This window comes from Embiotoca jacksoni, unplaced genomic scaffold, assembly GCF_022577435.1.
Source record: "Embiotoca jacksoni isolate LCO1_2020_lvr unplaced genomic scaffold, fEmbJac1.0.p SCAF_26, whole genome shotgun sequence".
NCBI lineage: Eukaryota > Metazoa > Chordata > Actinopteri > Embiotocidae > Embiotoca > Embiotoca jacksoni.
In genome coordinates this window covers 1734593-1755339 of record NW_027185377.1, presented here as the reverse complement: position 1 = coordinate 1755339, position 20747 = coordinate 1734593, and the positions used below count along the sequence as shown (strand labels likewise).

The 20747-nt window shown below is 46.4% G+C and overlaps 1 protein-coding gene across 1 annotated transcript in view; it reads left to right on the top strand.

The window, feature by feature from the left end:
* Positions 1-20747, top strand: part of srcin1b (SRC kinase signaling inhibitor 1b) — a 78725-nt gene that overhangs the window by 16050 nt on the left and 41928 nt on the right. Inside the window, 1 exon segment of the mRNA XM_069160001.1 lies at positions 15739-16046. Within this exon segment, the coding sequence (XP_069016102.1) occupies positions 15739-16046 (308 nt within the window).

Here is a 20747-nt window from a genome sequence, read left to right as displayed (position 1 = left end):
TCTTCTCTACAGCACTGTGTACTCTCCCCCGTCTCCTCAGCACCACTCACTTCTCTCTCTCTCTTCATCTCCGTCCTCCATCACACACACACACACACACACACACACACACACACACACACACACACACACACACACGCACACACACACACACATGCAGACACAAAACACACCAGTGCCATGTAGCGCCTTGGCCAAGAGGGGGACACCAAACCTGCACAGGACACCAGCCCAGGTAAAGCTTCGTTCATTCATTCCTTCCTTTTTTACTGCCACACTCTGCACCAGTATAGAGGGGTTTTGGGGGGAAGGAGAGGGGGGGGTGGGGTTGGGGGGGGGAGGTGTCGCCGTAGTGATCCAGCCACTCACACTCTGCAGAACACATCTCGCAAAAAAAAAAAGAAAAAAAAAGAAAAGGCTGCATGCACCAAGATTATCCGGCTTCTTTTGCATAGCCCCAAGAGAACCAAAAAAACCCACAAAATATGGAGGAGGAGGAGGAGGAGGAGGGGAGGAGAGGGAGGAGGAGGGGGGAGAGGAGGAGGAGAGGGAGGAGGAGGAGGGGGGAGAGGAGGAGGAGGAGGAGGAGGGAGGACAGACAGGAGAAACTGAGCAGTGTTTGTCATTTAGAGAAGAAAAGTATGCAGCAGGCAGGCGGAGAGACGTCCGGCTCACCTGGGCCGACCTTCACCTGGAGGAGGTGGGACACAGACCCCCCCCCCCCCCCCCCCGTCCCCTCCTGTGATCTTAAGAGGCACATTAAACACCCTCCACCCCCCCACCCCCCTCTCCTCCTCCAACTCTTTATATCATCTCTCCAGAGAGCCACATTAATACTCATCCACTCTCCAGCCTGCTCAGGGCGCTGATGATTTCCTTCTGCTCAAATTCATTTCTGTTTGTCACCGAGTCGTTTCGAGGCGCGTCAAGTTTTGTCCGCCGAGACCCCAAACCTCCGAGGATGTTCCACTCTCGTGGTTTTTTTTTTTTTTATTCCTCTCTTTTCTTTTCTAGCGACTCAGAACACTTCAGCTTCAGAGTTCCCTTTGATGCCGGTCGGGTATCTCCGCGTTCATCTCCACACCGCCGGCGCCTCTCGCTCGGTTCGGGGAGTTTTGGGGAATTAAGTTGGGCGCCGGCCCGGAGAGGGGAAGAGCAGAGCGAATGAAGTTTTAATCTGAGTCACTGCTGACGCTCTCCTTCTGATTTCCCTTTGATCTCACCGAAGAGTCAAGAGGCCGTCTGACAAATAGCTGCGAGATCAGAAACAAATCCTGCTGTTTTCAAATGGAGCTCTAGAAACAGCCGCGGCGTCTCGGTGCTCGTTGTTTGGCGTCGTATACGCTCTTTATGTCATCATTAAATCACAGCATCCAAACTGGGAAACATTTACTGTGCAAATTTCCAAAACCTCTGACACTCTTCACACAGCAGATCAAAGCTGCTTATTATTGGGACTTTGTTTATGTTGACAAACAAAATGCTTCCTCCTGGCTTCATAAGGTATTTTTGTGAAGCAACAACAACAACAACAACAACAACAACAAAAAGGTAAATTTCTCGCACTGGAATCAAAAATCAAGTTCGAAAGTACAAATATTTAAACCGAGAATTAAATTATTTTAATTGCGAACAAATTTGCTTTGACAGTTTTGTTAGTTTTGGTCAAACAAGACTTTTTGGCTGCGAGTTGGACGTAGTGGGCGGGGCCTGAGCTGGAGACGAGCGTTTCTATTGGTGGATTGATTTACAGCCACACGCCATGTTTTTCATTTGCAAGCAAAGATTTTTTTATTTCTTTTTTTTCATACTTTTATTCCAGTGCAATAGTTGCAGAATTCATATTCCCCCCCGAAGCAGCCTGAAATATTACAGAGCAGAACGCACCGTGATGTCACCACGAACACTCATTGGTTGGTTGGTTTATTTAAAATAAGCGTGTCAAAAGATCTCTAAATAATCAGTCATAATTTATCTTCTCACTCGTTAATTTCATCTTTGCATTTCCCGCATTATGTTTCCGCCTGCTAGCCTGGTATATATATTTTAGCCTCGTTCCGATCAACTGTCCGCTGGCTATTTGCTTTTTGCGTTGGAAAATACGCAACGCCAGCATTAGCTACGCGCATGTCGTTACCGTAGCAACCCATGGAGATAAATCTGATCTGCTCGCCTTGCAAATAGCCTGCAGACAATCAGATCTGATTCACCTGCAGTCTGAAAATAAAGCTCCATTGTTGTCCGAGAACAATTAAAGACCATCGTTGAGGCACATGAACACACACACACACACACACACACACACACACACACACTGTAGTTTACTTTGACTCCATCCCACACAATCCCATGCACCTGATGTGGTTAATCCACAGATGAAAACAGGTCCTGAACAGATGCGTTTGTTTCCTCCTGTTTGAGTTGGTTTAAAACGACGGCAGCAGCTGTTTCAGGTCGGCGCCTCCCTTTTTAAAAGTGTAACCCCGTGTGTGAGATGTATATTCAGCGTAGAGGAGGAGGGAGACGGACGAACACCACGTTGGTTTCGGTAAGCCTTCATCTCGCAGCTGAAACCCGAGTGTGTCGACACCCCGACCTTCTCTTCATTTTTAGTATTCCTCAGCGGCCGTCTGCTCCTCTGCAGCCGTCGTTCCTCCTGTCCACGTACACCATTACCTGCCAGCGCCTCCTGACTTCCAGACCAGCTGTGTAATTGCTGCCTTTGCATAAGAGCCCTCCGCAAAATGTAGTGCGGCCTATAAAGTCCTCACATGCAACCGCATGCACTCAGTGGAGCTGCTGCAGCACCGCACGGCGACGGGGGGGCCGCCGCACGACGACGGGGGGGCTGCACGGCGGCGGGGGGGCTGCACGGCAACAGGACCGCTGTCAGCGGCCGGCGGTGCATCTGTCAAACTCATTGAGCTGCATGTCACGGCAGGAGGAATATGTAAGGGGAGGAGAGTGAGGAGAGGGAGGAGGCGTCCGGGTGCACGACCTCTCGCTAAACGTATTGTGTTTACTCCCCCCCCCCCCTCCACACACACACACACACGGCCCCCCAGAGGGAAGGCTGACCTACAACAACACCAGTATGGTGGTATCGGCGGGCTCCGAGCTGGCAGCCTGGCAGCGCCGCCGGCTGAGAGGAGCCGGGGGACACCAGATCAGGGATAACAAGCAGAGACGGAGGTAGACTGCAGTCTGTGCGAGTCGGCTTCCATTAGCGATGCCGGACGGAGCTGCAGAGGCGCTCGACTGAATCGTTGCGTGTGTTTCGAGAGACGGGAAAAGTTTCGACTTTTTACAAAAAAACAAACAAACAACAGATTTTTCCCCTCGTGAACCTCACGGAGAGATTTAAGGAGCTGCCGGCGGTTTCCAACCTTTTGAGAGCTGCTCGTGTTGAGTAACGTTGATTCACGTAGCTGAGCTCCACCCGAACCGGACGAAAACGCGTCTTTTTACGCCGCGTTGATGGCGTCGTTCTCTCGGACAAATTAAAACAAATAAAGAAATAAATGAAAATTGCTGAAACGGATCGGAAACTCTGGGAAACGCTGCTGGAAGCTGGCGAGCGTCTCGGCGAGCGCCGGTTTAAAGTGAATCCTGCGTGTTTGGTTTTGTGTCGACAGATGAAAGACTCTTCGTGACGGCAGGTAAATACATTCCTGGTAAAATGTCGGGATGAGTTTTGGGATATCAGGGCGCCTGGTTATTTCTGGATTTGTGCATTATTTGTATAAGCGGCTGGTGGTGGGATTTCACTATCAGCAGCTGTAAGCTTTGAAATTGTGAAATATGCATATTATGCCGAGGCAGACGTTACTGCAGGAACTCACACAGACAGACTTTCAAACAGCCTCCTCAGCTGAGTGGATTTTCCCCTCCTGCTTCACTTTCTCCTCGGAGCCCGTCGGGCCTCGTTAATTGCCCCGCCCACTCCGGTCCTCCCACACCAGTTGACTTACGAGCACCGATCCAACACGCTGCCGGTTTAGGAAGCAGCTAATGTCGGCCGTGCTCGCGCACCATCTGCAGTTTGTCGACGGGACGCCGTTTCGGTTTCAGTAAATTTGTTTTTTATCGAGAACGCCAGCTGCTTATGAACTACAAATTATAATAAATCTCATTTCTGCTCGAACACCTGGAATGAACTGAGGAAAAAACTATGGATATAAATCTGTATATTATTGTATTTTTTTGGCCCGACAGGAAGAGAGACTCTGACAGGGATCCAGCTTTGGGAGCGATGATGTGACGCCTCATATCTCAAAGTCTGACATATATATTTTGTTTTTGTGATTCAACACTGTTTAAAGGAACAGTCAACCGATTTATCTTTGCACTCTTTTCCCATACCAGAACTATACACAGCATATAAAAGTGGACATAGTCTCCAGGTCTCAAAAGTGAAGCCAATACAGAAGTGCCTAAAGTGCAGTACCACCGAGGGCCACTAGGGGCTGGCCCCCAAAAACGACTGTTCTGAAGCCTGGAGTTCAGAGGCCATCGCCATCTTGGTATTTTGGAGCCAGAAGTGATGTTTGGATGAGCTGAGGAGTTTTGGATTTGATTTGATCTCCGTGGACTCTTATGCCCCGCCCACTATAGTGGAAATATGACTGCACCACAGGCTAACCCTAACTTCATCCTAAAGCAGCGAAGGAACATATTACTGCACTGATTCAGCTTTAAATGATTGTTTAAATTAACCTGTTATTTTATTTAATTCCTTTCCTATAAAAATCCAACTGGATTTTCTCTTTAAAAATCATTTATTTTTTATTTTTGGTATTCTACATACTACATTAAATTCTCTATTATATCTAAGTCATGTTACCTGATGAGTATTTTCTGCATTCTTGTCGTGTTGTTTTAAAACACAAAAAGCCTGCAGGATGTTTTCTCCTCTGAAACAGGTCTCATATTTGATTTGTCTTTGTTGCTGCAGTGATTTGGCTCCGTCATTGATATTTACACACAAAAGCTGCTGGTGTTCTGTCCCAGTATTTATTTTATAAATGAATCATGCTCTCCAGATTTCAAAGACTTCGGGTGTTGCCCCAGTTGCAGCTCCGGTTTTTTTTTTTTTTTTGTGTGCATATTTTAATACTGAAGACTTTTTCCCTTTTTTAAAAATGAGTTGAGAGGAGCGACAGAGAAAATCACAAAAAAACTCAGATTTAACCGTTTGTGTCGTCAACGCGCTGCTGATACGCGCTGCAGATACACGCTGCTGATACGCGCTGCAGATACACGCTGCACATCACAGCTGCTGTTTTGGGCTGTTTTTTGTGACCGAGCCGAGCCGAGCCGTCCAGCTGGCTGCCTCCCAGAGCCCAGTGTGAGACGCTGATTAGTGGCCACTAATAGATCTCGATCCCTGACTCATCCTGTCCCACTGTTCGCTCAATGATACCAATTACTCACCTTCAGGATGTGTCCCCGGTTCACACGGCCCAAAAATATCACTTTCTAATTACCGGGACATCCTCTCTGAGTCGGGATTGATGTCTGGCGTCAGGCTGGGTTTGGACCCGTCACCGGTTGAGAGGTGAGATTTTGTCCGGCTTCATATTCCACCGGCGGCGTGTCGGACGTAGAAATGCTTTATCTCACTTCCTTATTTGGTCACGTTTCCTTGATTTCTGTGCTTCTGTCGTAGTTAAACATAGTTAAACGGCTTCTTTTTTTGCTGTTTATTGTTGTCATTTGCTGCTTTGTGCTGCAGCCTTCAGAGACGGTGTTCTGTGTTTCAGTCATTACAAACATCCATCCTCCTGTTTATTGCGAAACGACTTCCCATATCATGTCTGCAGCCGGAGGAGAACGCATTTCTCGTCTGAACTGAAAGATGCTGTTGAAGTGAAGTGTATTTTTTTGTTGTTTTTTTGCCAGGAGTTTGCACATGGGTGTTTTATTTTGAAAATAAGTTTGGACAAACTTCCTGCCCTGCCCGGATAGGAGGCATCGACTTTAATGACTCATGATTCAATAATGTCTGTGATGGAAGGTGGCTGCTTGATAACCTCGGTCACACTCATGCCCCCCCCCCCCCACCCCCCCGCCTCTCTTTTATCTGACATCCTCATCACGCAGACTCTCATCCCGGTTTAATGGCACCGGGGACAGACTACATCCGGCGTGTTGGTAAATTGATGCCCTGCGGGTCCCGGAGCTCGACGCCTGGACGAGGATGAGCCGATATGAGGGGCGAAGTTTTTTTAAAATTATTTTTAAAATACAAATTTAAGTTAGCCAGCCGGGCTCTGATTCACTGAGCATGCAGTATAGATCCAGCAGGAGAGGCAGTTAGAGGGATCAGAGAGGAGATGATTGAGCCTTAGCTGTCCTAAATTATAATTCTCTTTGAAGACGAATCATCAAATTTAAAGATCTGCTTTTCCAGTCGGCGACGTCTGCCGAACGGTTTTGATCTCCCGAGTGACCCGGTTGGCTCCGAGTTTTGGAGACGACACCCAAAAAAGAAAAAGCGTCGTCGTGTGTGTGCGCGAGGCGAATGTAGATACAGAGATAAATGTCAATGTTTACTGACCGTGTAACGGCAGCGGCGCTGGATAAATGTCACACGGGAGGCATCACGTGGGATTAGATGTTGCTATAAATGTACCTATTCATCAATCCTCAGCATTAAAGCAGACAGGAGAAATACACGGAGAGGAAGTTGTGGAAGAAGCTCTCCACCCGCAGAATATCCTCATTAATGCAGCACAGGAAGGTGGGAGGGGCTTGAAAGGTGGGAGGGGCTTGTATCATTTCTCCCACTGGAGCGACACCCAGCTGTTTTTCCCAACGTGATGTCCCCATCAGACTCTTTTGTCTAAAACTACGAGGCCTCACCCGTTCGTGCTTTTCTCTCCAGCGTCCATGTTAGCCGGTCCGAGCCGTCGGCGACGTGCAGCTCATTTGTTTTTAAGCTCGTACGCGCTGCTGTTTTCTTAAAGCTAGAAAATGTCGTCCCATTCATGTGCTTTCAGCGTTGGAACGTATTGTCTATTTTTTTTGTGAAGTCGAGTCTCTCGCTATTTATGGATCATAAATGTTTGTGTCAAAATTCGGCACTAAGCATTTTTTTTTCTTCGTTTTATAAACGAATAACTGACAAAACTCCCGTCGGTCTAACACGCTGAATCGGCTCCAGTAAAACTTCTAACGCCGATTAAATTTACATTTTAGATTCTTACTAGTTTGGTTTGGAGTCGAGCGGCTGTAATTACAACCCGTCATCCTCGTTTCTCCGTCGCCGCTCCGCTCGGTTTGTTGTTGTTTTTCAAAGTTGAGACCGAAGCTGAGACTGAAAACGCTCTCATCGGTTTGATCCAGTTATCGTGGAGGCGGTTGGCGGTTCTCAGACCTCCGCGCCGTGACCGAGGTTGATCTTCAGCGTCGTTTGGTGTCGCCGAGTCACGCGTCCCTTCAGGAACGGCAACTTCCTACTAAAACACGGGAGCGTGTTTTCACGGCTGTCTGTCGCCTCGTTCGCTCCCCGGTGATTAAACGCTTCACGCTGTTTGTGTGTCAGGCCGAATATTTACACCGTGATTGGCGCTCCGTCGGTGCGATACGCCGAGACGTGGCGGTCGTTCTGCACTTTGGGCTTTGTCGATAGAAGTGGGGGGGCGGGGGGAGGCGTGGGAGGAAGGCGTGGGAGGAAGGCGTGGGAGGAAGGCAGACGCCGGCGTGGACGTGAGATGAACTCCGCATGCTTTCACAGCAGAGGGGAGGACGTTGCGTTTCCACGGTGATCTGCAGGATGAACTGAGATCCTCACGCTCGGCTGCATTTCAACAACCTGTTTATCCACTCAGCTTATTCTTCTAATTCTTCATTGATCTTTCAGATTTGATCATTTTGCGAGTAGGAAACGACGGAGATGAAGTGTAGTGAAGCTAATGAAGTTTTTGGTCGAGTTCATTTCCACGGAAACACAATTTTACAACCTGCGTTACGACGTCATCCTGATTCCATCGAATGGCAGATAAAAACTACAATACAGTCATAAATGTCTAATTGATAAAAAAATTTTTTTTTAAAAACCACCATAAATAATATATCAATGTTTGATATCATGAAATACGTTTGGATTATGAACAAATATGGACGTCGAGGCTTCAAAACGACAGTTAACGAACCAACCGATGACGTCGCCGTGGGTTACAGTCACGAATATAGTTGTTATCAACTCGAGTAACGTTCACCAGACAAATTATTATTTGGTCCCAGAATTGGAGAAGTGAAACTCTGTATGTTGTCCGATATATGAACTTTTCTTTTACAGAACATAATGCAGAAAAAAAGATGCTTGTGGCCATTTAAAAACGGTTCAGTTTGATAGAAACATCCTGTCTTCATTACATATGTGTCACAAGTGTCTGAATATATGGATTCTTTTTGTACTTCCTAATGTTGACATCGGCGTCCTAAACCCAGTATTCGGCTGGCTGCAGACAAAACCAGATATTTGATGTCATCGCTGTGATGGACCATTTAAACAAATCATTTTCCAACGTTTTATCTACCAAACAGTTGATAAGTTTATTATTCCACAGATTGATCGACACTGAGAATAAGTCATCCGTGTTTAAAACCATTTATATGAACCCGACATTTTGGTGGACAAAAACAGAGGACAGGTATTTTTCAGACGGACTGAAACCAGCAGGATATATTTACAGACGTCCCCGTCGCTTTTTCATCAATCTTCCGTCTGTAAATGAGTCGTGAAGTGAACTGAGAGCTGAATTGAACTGCAGGTCAAAGCTGAACTTTTCCTTTGACCTGGAGCTGTTAGATGAATGATGTACAACACGGTACGTCGCTTCCTTCTCCCTCGGTAGGACTCCCGACTTCAGCGGTGGTGAACGTAGGCCGGAGCGTCAGCTGAAGGTTCTTGATGCGGGTGATCGTCGGGTCAGACCAACGGAGGCAAGCGCCTCGTCTTTCCGAGCGTAACGGCCGCTTCGCTGTGATCCGGCAGCCGGCAACAGTTTGGGAGAAATTTTGTATTCAGCAAAAGCAGACCTTGTTCCAAATATAACCCGCTCGGCGTTTGCGTTCTGATCTTGTTTGGGTTTTATTTTAATTTTCAAGTGCCCTGGAGAGCTGGATATTATAATTTGGGGATGGAGGAGCAGCGGTTTTTTTTTCCTTCTTGTTCTTTCTTGCTCTCGTTCCTGCCACAGCGCCTTCCTCCGTAATTAACGGTCTCTGATGAATAGAGGATTTGTGATGGAGAGGCGGAGAGGAAGAGGGAACGACAGCGTGAGGAGTGAACTCTGTTCCAGCCCGGTGGCGTCCTTCCACCAGCTGGAACATGAGGGAGATTATGTAAAAATGATGAATGAATAAGTGAATGAGTCGGTTTTAAAAGGAGCAGAGAAGGGGGGGGGGGAGAGGGGGGTACTGAAAAATAATATGTGCTATTTATATATTTTAATGATGATCAACATGTGACACTATGTGCAAACCAAGCAACGACCATCAGTGATGTCATCATCCATCAGTGATGTCATCGTTGGTTTGTGATCGTTATGAATCCTCCAGTTCAGATTCTGTCCGTCACCGTCTTTGCTAGTTCGGAGCGGTTTGGAGCAGGAAGTGACCATATTTGGACGAGCTGGGGGAGGAGCCAGCGGTGGATCTGACCGATCTGATTGGAAACCTGACGATACTACGTCCCGCCCACCGATAGCTGTAACCTGACTGCACCACAGGCCTGTCAATCAAACAGACACGCCCCCAAAAACAGGTCTTCTTGAATCTTCTTTTCTAATGAATGAGGGATTATTTTCAGATGGACCTCCAGAAAACTAAGAAGAAGGAGTGACTTTTGACTGACTTTGAAAAGTTGAATGGGAGTCCATGGAGGCTTTTTTGGAGCCAACCTCTAGTGGCACTCGGTGGTATTGCAGCTTGAGGCGCATCGGTCTCATTTTTCAGACCCGAAAGCTACGAACACTTTTAACTCGTGAACTTGGCGCTTCAGTTCCAACGACATAAAATAAAACAGCGCAACAGTTCTTCACATTTCAGACATTTTTTTTGTTGATTGACTAATAAATTAAAGAACTTTTTCAGCTTTGAGTCCATTAAATCCCTGGTCATGCATTTATATATATATATCTTTTGGCATTTGTCAACTTGCAGTGATTTACACTTATGCTCTGTACAGCTGCTGTCTCATGTTTAATGCAGGATCCCCTACGGACTGTATCATGCAGTATCATACGTGTGCCGTGCGGGTCGCGCCGTTGCCGGGACGAACTCGGCTCCTGAGGCGAAGCTTTCCAAAATGAAACTCTGGAAGAAAATCATTTGAGGTGAATTTGAGTGAAGCACAGACGAGTGCGAATGATTAGACCTCGGCCCAATGAAACCATAAAGCTAACAAACGGCCTCTGTCAGACCCGGCCAAGGTTGTGCTACAGCGCGCACACACACACACACACACACACACACACACACACACACACACACACACACACACACACACACACACACACACACACACACACACAGAGGCAGCCTTGTAATGAGAAATGTTCGGACGCGGCCTTGAGCAGCGTCTTGGATTGCGTCCCGGACAGCTGAAATATGGTATCGTGGCACAATGACGATCGCTCACTCGGTTTTTAGTCTCCCCTCAACTGTAATGAACACAGAATAATGAATCATGCGGAGAAGCCTGTGTGACGTCTTTCAATGAGTGTGTGCGCGCCTGCGAGAGGGACACGCACACATTTTAATTCACTTGTGTTTGAATTATTACCATCCCGAAGCGGTGATTGAGAACTGTGAGGGTTTTTTAATAACGTTAAAATTAGCGATCTGAGCCAGAGTTTGTGCCGAATAAATGTCGTAATATCATGTTTGCACGGCAGTATTTCCGTGTAGAAGCTGAAATATGACATCCTCCCGTCGGCGGCGCCGTCGGCTTTAAAGATTCAACAATGTAAAGCAAAGTAAGACAATTAAAGGGCAATTCATCAGCCGGACCGGTAGCGCTGTTAGCAGCAACGTAATAACAGAGGTGGTGCCAGGAGCGAGCTGGGAGGAGGTGGCAGCCCATTAACTACCACCAGGAGCAATAATGACATGGTGGAGTGCAAGAAAAGAAATAGAGCACGGGGCTGTTGCTGGTTTTCCACATGGATGAGCAGTGTTGTGATTTCAGTAATAAGGTTCTCTACGTGTCTAGTTAAATTTATAAAATAGATTAGTTTGGATATTACACCGCAGAACAGGATAAATTCACCGGAAGTAAATACACAACTAAGACTGACATGGAAAATGTTAACACGCTGCTTTTTCTTTTTTAAATTAGCTTGTGAGGAAAGGTCAGTCATTAAAGTCTGTAATTTGTAGAAGGTAGGAGAGTTTTGTTCAAACATTACTAGGAAATAAAAAGGTCTTTATCGTCGAGCCTCAGCTGTGAAACCGGTCAGAGGGTCCATCAGCTCACATTAAGGTCCTTAAAAGTGGGGAAAAAAAATCATGTAATCTGTCACTAACTATATGTACAACTTAGAAAAAGTTGATTTCCTGTTGAGTGTTACATATAATAAATTGCTCTACACACAGCAGGACACCTGAACCATGACGTTATAGAGCACGTAAACATACAAATTAAACATATATATAAAGTAGTACACAAAATTTCTATGTGAATTTCTATGGGAAGTCGATGCAGAAGTGTCTTAAAGTGTAATACCACTGAGGGCCACTAGGGGCTGGCTCCAAAAAACCTCTGTCTTCTATAGCCCCCTCGCTCCTCTCCAGCTCGCCCAAATATGGTCATGAGGGTGGAGCTAAAAAAAAACAAAAACAAGATGAGGACAATTCACAAATCAATTGGTGACGTCACAGTTGGTTGTCGTACGAAATTACACAGGAAATATAGCGTTACTCACAATATAAACATCATGAATAAAGACAGACAAGATCAGCTTGGATACCTGATAAATAACATGTATTATATAAAAATAGTGATATTTTATATGACAAAATACAAGTAAAAAAAAAAAAAAAAAATCTAAAAAATAGGTGTCCTAATCTGTGTTAAAGGCCACAGCTTCGCTCTGGTTTTACTGGGCAGCTCCCAGTCCTAACTGCGCGTATTTTGTATGAAAGTTAAAGCCCACACTTTCACCAAACGGCTGTCCCAGATGAATCCCATTTAAAATGTAGGACGGACGTTGTTGCATCATTGGTTGTTTTTAAGAAAGACCTGCACGGTAAATTCCAGCAGGAATTGCAGCAGATGACCAGCTCTCCTTCTCCTGGTAAAATATAGCATCTCTTTGTCCCACATACAGTCTCCCCACCCACTCCACCACCCACTCCACCACCACCCACCACCCAACACAAATCGTAGGGGCTTGCTAAAGGCTTCGCATAAATTACAGTGACAAGCTCTTGTCTGTGTTCCCTCTGTTTTATAACCCTCTGCCATGGAGACTCACCGGCATGCTGCTGCTGTCCTATCAGAAGACTTACATCTGTGACCACTATCACACTTGCTTTTTTTTTTGTTTTTTTTATTCAGACAGCTCCAAATATTGTCAGGCTGAGTCCACCGACAGGGAACATTTCAGGTTCACAGGAAGGAATGAAAAAGATCCTTTTAACATAAACACGCAACGGGAACTTTCTTAAACATGGAGGCAGCAAAGTATCATGGTATGTTACATGGAAATATATATATATACAATATATATATATATTTCCATGTAACATACCATGATATATATATAAAATCAGGTGCCTGCAGCTGTAATACCACCGAGTGCCACTAGAGGTCGGCTCCAAAAAGCCTGCGGCTCCATAGACTCCCATTCAACTTCTATCATGAAATATGGAGTCAATAAATGTTAATCTCGGTGTCTGACTCATATTCTCATTTAGTAGATGAATAATCTTTCTTAGTGGCGCTGATGTTTAATAGTTTGGTTACTAGGGTTCGCGGCTAGATTGATTTCCAATAAAAAGTGTAACCTCCTAATGTTTATGCAGCAGTCTGCGGCTTCGAGTTTGTTAACTGCTAACTAATGAAGTTAAAGGTCTCGCTTCGGTGCGTCTCCGCTGCTCAGCCGGCAAATAAGAGGATCAATAGAGACGCTACAGTTCATGTGATTTACCTCTACGATGCTTCACTTCCAATCTGGCTGCAGAAAAAAATAGGTGAGAGAAAGTTTCCCCGATGTGGCTGAAAGTTGAACCGCCGACTTCCGATCGGAGGTCGGCGTACACTCGTACGTCCCCGTTTTCCCGTAATAAGTCCCGGCGGTGGGTTTCTGTTTGAAGCTCTGTCGGGGTTAAAACCACCTCCTCTCCTGTCCGGTGTGAGCGATGATTTGTCTGACAGCGGCGTCAGCAGGCGAGCTGCTCTGCTGCCGGATTTTCTTTACCTGAAGGAAACCGTGTCTGCAGAATAATGATGTTGACAGATGTTGAACAAAGACATCAGAGACCTGCGTCTCACTCAGGCAGCCGGTTATCAGAGTTCAACGTGAGCCGGGTGAATAATGTATTTCTTGTAATCAGAGGTGACAGTGGGGAGAAGAAAAGCATCAGTAGCAGCACTAAGTGTTTAAGACGTTGAAAAGAAATGTAGGAAAAAGCACAAAACTCGATCAATCTATGATAAAAATTAGTTGAAAACTTTGGAGGTGAAAAATCGAATCTACACAAGTTAAATAATCAACACTCGTCATTTTATCGCAGTAACGGGAAGTACATGTTCTACAACGCTTCGTGAAATCGAATTTTATAAAACTGTCAACAAATCTTAACATTTTCTTATATTTGCAGCCAATTTCATCCCCTTTTATTTAATAATGATAATAATAATACATTTTATTTGTATGGCACCTTTCATACAAGAAATGCAGCTCAAAGTTCTTCACAGCAAAAGAATTACATGCAGTGCTTCACATATAAACAGATATAACTTCTGCAACTTCATCTTAAAATTTAACAGCTTTTTCCAGTTTTGTGCCTTTTTACATAAGATACAACTCAGAGCAGGAAGTCTTCCTAACACCTACTAAACTCGGTTATAATTTTGCTTTATTTTGTCACCACCTCCATGTGTAAAGTACAGAATCTTTTTCTGGTATGAAATAAGGCCTCCCTCCATCCTCTCCCTCCCTCTCTGTCCCCATCTCTTTTTAAACAGGACACTTCCTGCACCTGACCACCTTCACCCCAGGCAGCTCTGCTTTACGTGCCTGTGGCCACCAGAGGGCGCTAACCCCTCTCTCCCCATCCACCCACCCGTCGTCTCCGTGCATGTCACTTCTCCCCGACTCGATCTGACACGTGAGACTCTTCTGCCGTCACATGATAGCAGAAGATTTGTACTGTGCGGCACCTTTTTTTTTTTTTTTTTTCCTCTGGGTTTCCAGGACAGCGCCGGTTGTCGGAGCAGACAGATGTTCCCACTGGTTTTCACCAGAGGTTTATTGCCGTGGGGCGTGTTTGTGTTCTCGTGTTGCTCTCGCGTGTGCGTGTGCACACGTATGTAAGAGGAAGAGGAGCGTGTGTTCGGGCCGAGAGAACAGAGAAAGCTTGTCGCCGTGCAGACAGCGGGAGGACAGAATCAGCGCTCGGGTGTCACCGCCTCCTCGTTAGTTCCCACTTTAACGGCCGGCGCTGGTCAGCTGACGCGCCTCCAGGTCCAACCTATTAACACTACAGTGTGTTTCACACAGCAGCGTTTGTGCTGTGAGGTGTGCTGTGACATTAACACCGACTATCCCACTTTCTCACAGTGTAATGATCATTTCAAAGCACCTCAGCACATCTGCTCGTAAACCACACGCACTTCACATCACTGCTGTTTTTCTTATGTTTCTAATGGAGACTGATTTTCCACCTTTTAGGCTTCTGTTCATTTCATGAAATCTGCTTTAAAAAAAAAAAAAAAAAAAAAAAAAAAGTGAAACTCATCAGTCGGAGACCCCTCAATCAGTTTTATAAAATTGAGCCATGTTGTGTTTTCTTTTTGTTTTCATAGTTTTGTTTACATGTAATACACTTTCCGGTCCACTAGAGGGCATTGTGTCAGTTTCATGTTTTGCCTAGCTTCGGCGTGAAAAGTACACGCATGTATGACCAGAGTCGAAGAAGGAGGTCAAAGTACAAACGGGAAGTTGTTTGGGTTGGATGGATCAAACCAAGCGGCGACCAACTGTCACGCCACCCATCGGTTTGTGAGCCAGAGCCTTTCTGTAGCCAAACCCTAGTGGCACTCAGTGGTATTGCACTTTACGACAGCTCCTTGTTGGCTTCACTTGTCAGATCCGGAAACAACGTCCACTTTCATCCACAGTCTACAGATCAAACCGAATACTGATGTTCAAAATATGCAACTCCACATCCTATTTGAACATTATTTTCACCTTATCTGTGTAAACTGGAGCAGATAAATGAACGAAACCAAAAAGCTTCAAGAAAAAAAACTCACTGAAGAAGTCCAAATACAACAATACCATGTGGGAGAAGTCGTTTCAGGAAGTTCGGATGTCCTCCACAATGATTTTATTGCTGCACCGAAGCCTTATAATGGAAGAAAAAACCCTGTTTTTGTTTCAGCTCTTCTCAGATATTATTGTTATATTATTATCTCGCTGCTCACGCCTTCACTTTCTGTCCCCCTCTCCTCCTCTGTCTCTTTAATTCCCCCCCCTCCCTCCCCCCATCACCTGGCTGCAGGTCGAGAGAAGAGAAAGGGTCCCATGATCTCTGCTGGCGATGCCGAATTCCCGCGGGATTACCACACCCTGGCGGCCAGCGGCGGCCGCGGGGCCCGGCGGTTCCCCGACAACACCAACGGGGGCTTCACGTCGTCCTCGCTGGACCGCCGGCACAACTCGGTGGCCGCCAAGAGCCTGGAGGCCCTGAACAGCATCCACAAGGCGGACATCGAGCGGCAGCGGGACGCCCTCATGGACCTCCAGAAGATCAAGTACTCCAACAGCCCTGGCAGCCTGTCGCAGGGCTCGGCTCCCGTCGGCCGACAGGTAGCTCCACGCCCACATCCACAAACACAACAACACGGACCACTTTAATGTTGTTGTTTTGCCATGGCAACATGAGTATTTATATCCACATAAGTGGAGGTCGTGCTTCCAAAATCCTCGTTAATGAGCAACGTACAGAATCTTACGCTCAATTAAATTCCATAAAAACAGAAGGTTGGATCATTTTGTTGTTTCCTGGAACCCTCCTGAGGACCGTCGTTGCTGCAGGACGCTCCTGCACGCTGCACCACTTTAATCAGGTCTAATACTGTTGTGTGTCTTATTATCAGTCAGTTAGCTTGCAAGTATTTTTTCTTTCATATTAAGTCATGAAGTGCAGAGCGCACAGCAAACAGTCCTCTGAGGAGATGAAGAGAAAAAAAAACACTGAAAATCATCAGGGGACCGAAAAAAACCGGAGAGGTTTGAAAGTGTGCAGGAAACAGGCTGCACACGAGATAATACACAAGCTGTTTATACTGTTGTATGATTATTTTCATCAGAGATGCAGATACTAAAACAAGTGGAATACAAACCGCAGACGATCAAACCGCCGAGCTTATTGGGTCTTAAAATAGAAGGACAGACGAGTCTGTTTTATCCCGTTTGACTGAAAACGTTTCAACAACATCCACCTGGTTTCATTTCTAACGTTCGATATTTGTAGACAGACACTCATTAAAGTTTAGAAAGAATTACAACAATTTCCTTAGTTTCAAGCAGCTGTTTTTATACAGATGAGTGGAAACGATGCTAACTATTACGATCCCAGTCAGCTCGATTAACCCCGGGTGGCTTTTCTTTGACGTTGGTTGTGTCACCGTGAATTTGTCCCCCAGGGTCAGACTGTCAACACCGAGTTCCACCGGGACCTTCTGAGGGTTGTTAGCGTTGTTAGCAGGTTGTTAGCATTGTTAGCTGGTTGTTTACTTGTGTTTAGCTGTTTTTTAGTGCAACACGGTTCTGTAACACAACGACTCGACTACCACACGAGTTTGGCTCCCTAAAACTTCTCTCTGCTGTTACAAACTTTACTTTGCGCTCACGTGCGTAAAAGGAAAACTTGCATTCACAAAAACGAGTAACTGGAGCGTAGATTTAGATCAGACAACAGAATCTGAGACTTCCTCTTCGGGGTCGTAGCTTCCTCCTGCTCGGTGCTGTGCATCGTTCACGCACAACAGGAGCCGTCTCTGAACACGCCGATCCAACCTCGTACATCTACTGAGCCCACAGCTACCGACGCAGATCACAGGCGACAAATTCATTCAGTTAAATCAGTGTCTTCAGAAATCTTCTACAGACTTCTCAACACCGAGATGATGCGTAACTTTGTGACGTCGTTAAAAAAAAAAAAAATGTTTGATGCAGATCTGGTACAGTAACGGATGTCGAGCGGAGTGCCGCCTCGGGGGGAGAAACCAGCTCTCTGAGTGCTTTCTGTTTCCACATGTGAACATTTTCTTCCTGAGAGATAATAACTGCACGTCGGTGGGCTCAGAAACCCACACAGGCCGCATTATGTGGCGCGATGCCTCCGGGGGCGACACACACACACACACACACACCACACACACACACACACACACACACACACACACACACACACACACACACACACACACCACACACACACACACCACACACACACACCACACACACACACACACACACCACACACACACACACACACCACACACACACACACACTCACTCACACACACACACACACACACACACACACACACACACACACACACACACACACACACACCACACACACACACACACACACACACACACACACACCACACACACACACACACACCACACACACACAGCACACACACACACACACACACACACACACACACACACACACACACTCACACACACACACACACACACAGCACAGGCATTTTTATGGGCGCTCACCGGGTCAGTAATGGACACTTTTTTTAGTGCTTATTATCTGAAAGAGGCGGCGATAGAATACGAAGAAAAGGACTTAAGTGAGTCGGTGAGAAGATGTCAGAATGTGAAATATTAAACCGCATCGGATCTCCTCCCCCTCCCTCCCTCCCTCCCTCTCTCTCTCTCTCCCTCTCTCTCCTCCCTCCCTCTCCCTCTCTCTCCCCCCCTCCCTCCCTCTCTCTCCCCCCCCCCCTCCCTCCCTGCCATCAATCAGCAGACATCTCTTGACGTGATACCTGTGACAGATGGTCAGAGCAGCCGGCTGCAGCTTTGCCTCCGTTTGCCTCTGAGGAATAATTCAACATTGAGGGACGTGTGCTTATTTTCCTTCTTGAGAAGAATTCACGTGTGTTTGTACACTCGTAGCTGCAGGGCGTGGTTAGCGTAGCTTAGCATAAAGCTAGCGTGGCTATCTCCTAAAGAATAAAACTGCAACCAGCTACGCTTCTGCAGCCGTCTGATTTATACAACGTGAGTCTCATGGTGATTCAAGTTTAATGTCCACTTCAGACCAACACGGTGCGATTCTGGATAAAATGAGAATGACGGTTTCTTTTTCAATATAAATGTTTATTGCTTTTTTTTCCCCCCCATTAATTATTAGGATTAATTGTGCCGCCCTACAGTAGAGCTTGTCGGGGGATTTATCTGAACTCCTCTGAACCTGTCTGACAAGCTTTAATGAAGAGGGACAGAAAATAAGTCAATGATACAGATATTTAAATGTGTTAGTGAAGTGTGCGTAAACACTGTAGCCTCTGTAAGTGAGAAGCAGCTGACTCATCCGATCGGTCCACTGAGTGTCTGTTGTCTGACTCTCCCACAAGGACGCCAACCGAGAGACTCAACTAGGTTTTTTTTTTTTTTTTTCCAGGACCACAACAGTGGATTTGGCCTAGTTTGGGTTCTTCTGTGCACAGATAAACCAAAACTAGGCCAAATCCAGGTACTGGGTTACACGCCTGGCAAAGCTGAGATGAGTCGCTCTCACCGGCTGTCGTTCACCAGAAATAGTTCCAACAAGTAAAGATGGGCCAGTGTGGGACATCAGAAGTGTTCGTCTGATGTTCGGATCGCTTTGAAAAACCTCCTCTCACCACCTTTTAGACTAGACGGGTTTGAGGCGGACCATTTCTTTAAGTCTCTGAAAGTAATGACGCAACGTTCAGCCATGATTGACCAGCGGATCAGAGGAAGGAGCCAAAGACTCTTTTTTATTATTATTATTTTATTTTTTTTTTATCCTCAAACTATTTGTTTCACCTTTCAAGTGAACCACTGAGTGAGACTCTCTGAATGCGAGTTTAAAAACCTGCGTCTTCATCGTTTTCAAACGAGTCGCTCGTCTCCATCTTCCTTTTGACAGCCGGCTTCTTTTTTTTTATTTTTCTCTCTCTGCCTTCGAATACTTTTGATTACCTGTTTCTGTATTTAACACAGACGTGACACCGGTATTGATCTCCTCACTGTCACTGCTGGAGGGCAGAAAAAAAAAAGTATATCTTCAAGCCTGCTCTCTTGTATTTCTTTCCTTCAGCTTCTGTCTGTCACATCTTCCTCCCTCCTCCTCCTCCTCCTCTCTTCGTTCTCCATGTGCTGTGTTTATTTACTTCATCTATCGCCTGATGAAAAAAAAGTGGACTTGAGACCCAGAGAGAGACAAGAGAGAGAGTGTGATGGAGAAACAGGTGGAGTCTGCTGTCGTCATGGCAACCCACCGTTTTTCCTCCATATAAGGCAACTGAGTGATATCATATGGTTGGCAATGCCTGGGCTTTTTGGAAGGGAGGCACACGCTGTACCGAGAGAGAACGACAGAGAGAGCCAGAGAAGGACAGAGGGAGGTTGCTTTTCTTTTTTTTCTGAATCGCTCATGTCAGGGATGAGAGGTGAGATAGACTGACAGACAGGAGGTGAGAGAGCGAGAAAGAGAGAGGGGGAGGAGGAGGAGGAGGAGGAAGAGGGGCAGGACTAACTGCCTCTCAGGCGCTACTACGGGTACCAGCGAGGCGAGGGGGGACTCTGGCAGATCCTCGGGGCGCGGGAAAGACACAGAAACCGCAGTGACACACACAAAAAAAAGAAGCAAAACATGGAGAGGGGGGAGGAGGAGGAAGAGGGAGGAGGACGGAGCGGGAGGACGCGCCGTCAACGCTAAGTAGCTACGGTAACTCTGTCGTCCTTTGCATCCTCATCGTGAATGTGTGACGCTGCTGCTGCTGCTGCTGCATGAGAGATGATGGAGTGAAGTACAGGAGTGTGTGTGTGTGTGTGTGTGTGTGTGTGTGTGTGTGTGTGTGTGTGTGTGTGTGTGTGTGTGGTAAAGGTGATGTAAAGTCAGGTGATGACCACACAACTCGTCTCCTCTAACATTCCTGCTTGGCGTGTGTGTGTGTGTTTAGGGGAGGGTCTGTGTGTGTGTGTGTGTGTGTGTGTGTGTGTGTGTGTGTGTGTGTGTGTGTGTGTGTGTCTTTAGGGTAGGGTCTGTGTGTGTGTGTGTGTGTGTGTGTGTGTGTGTGTGTGTGTGTGTGTGTGTTTAGGGTAGGGTCTGTGTGTGTGTGTGTGTGTGTGTGTGTGTGTGTGTGTGTGTGTGTGTGTGTGTGTGTGTGTGTGTGCAGGCAGGTGAGGTTGAACGCCAGGTGTGTCTGAGCTGCCGCAGCGATGATGGTGTGCGTTCATGTGTGTTTGGTGGAAGGCGTGAGAGGAAGCAGAGAGGAAACACAGAGT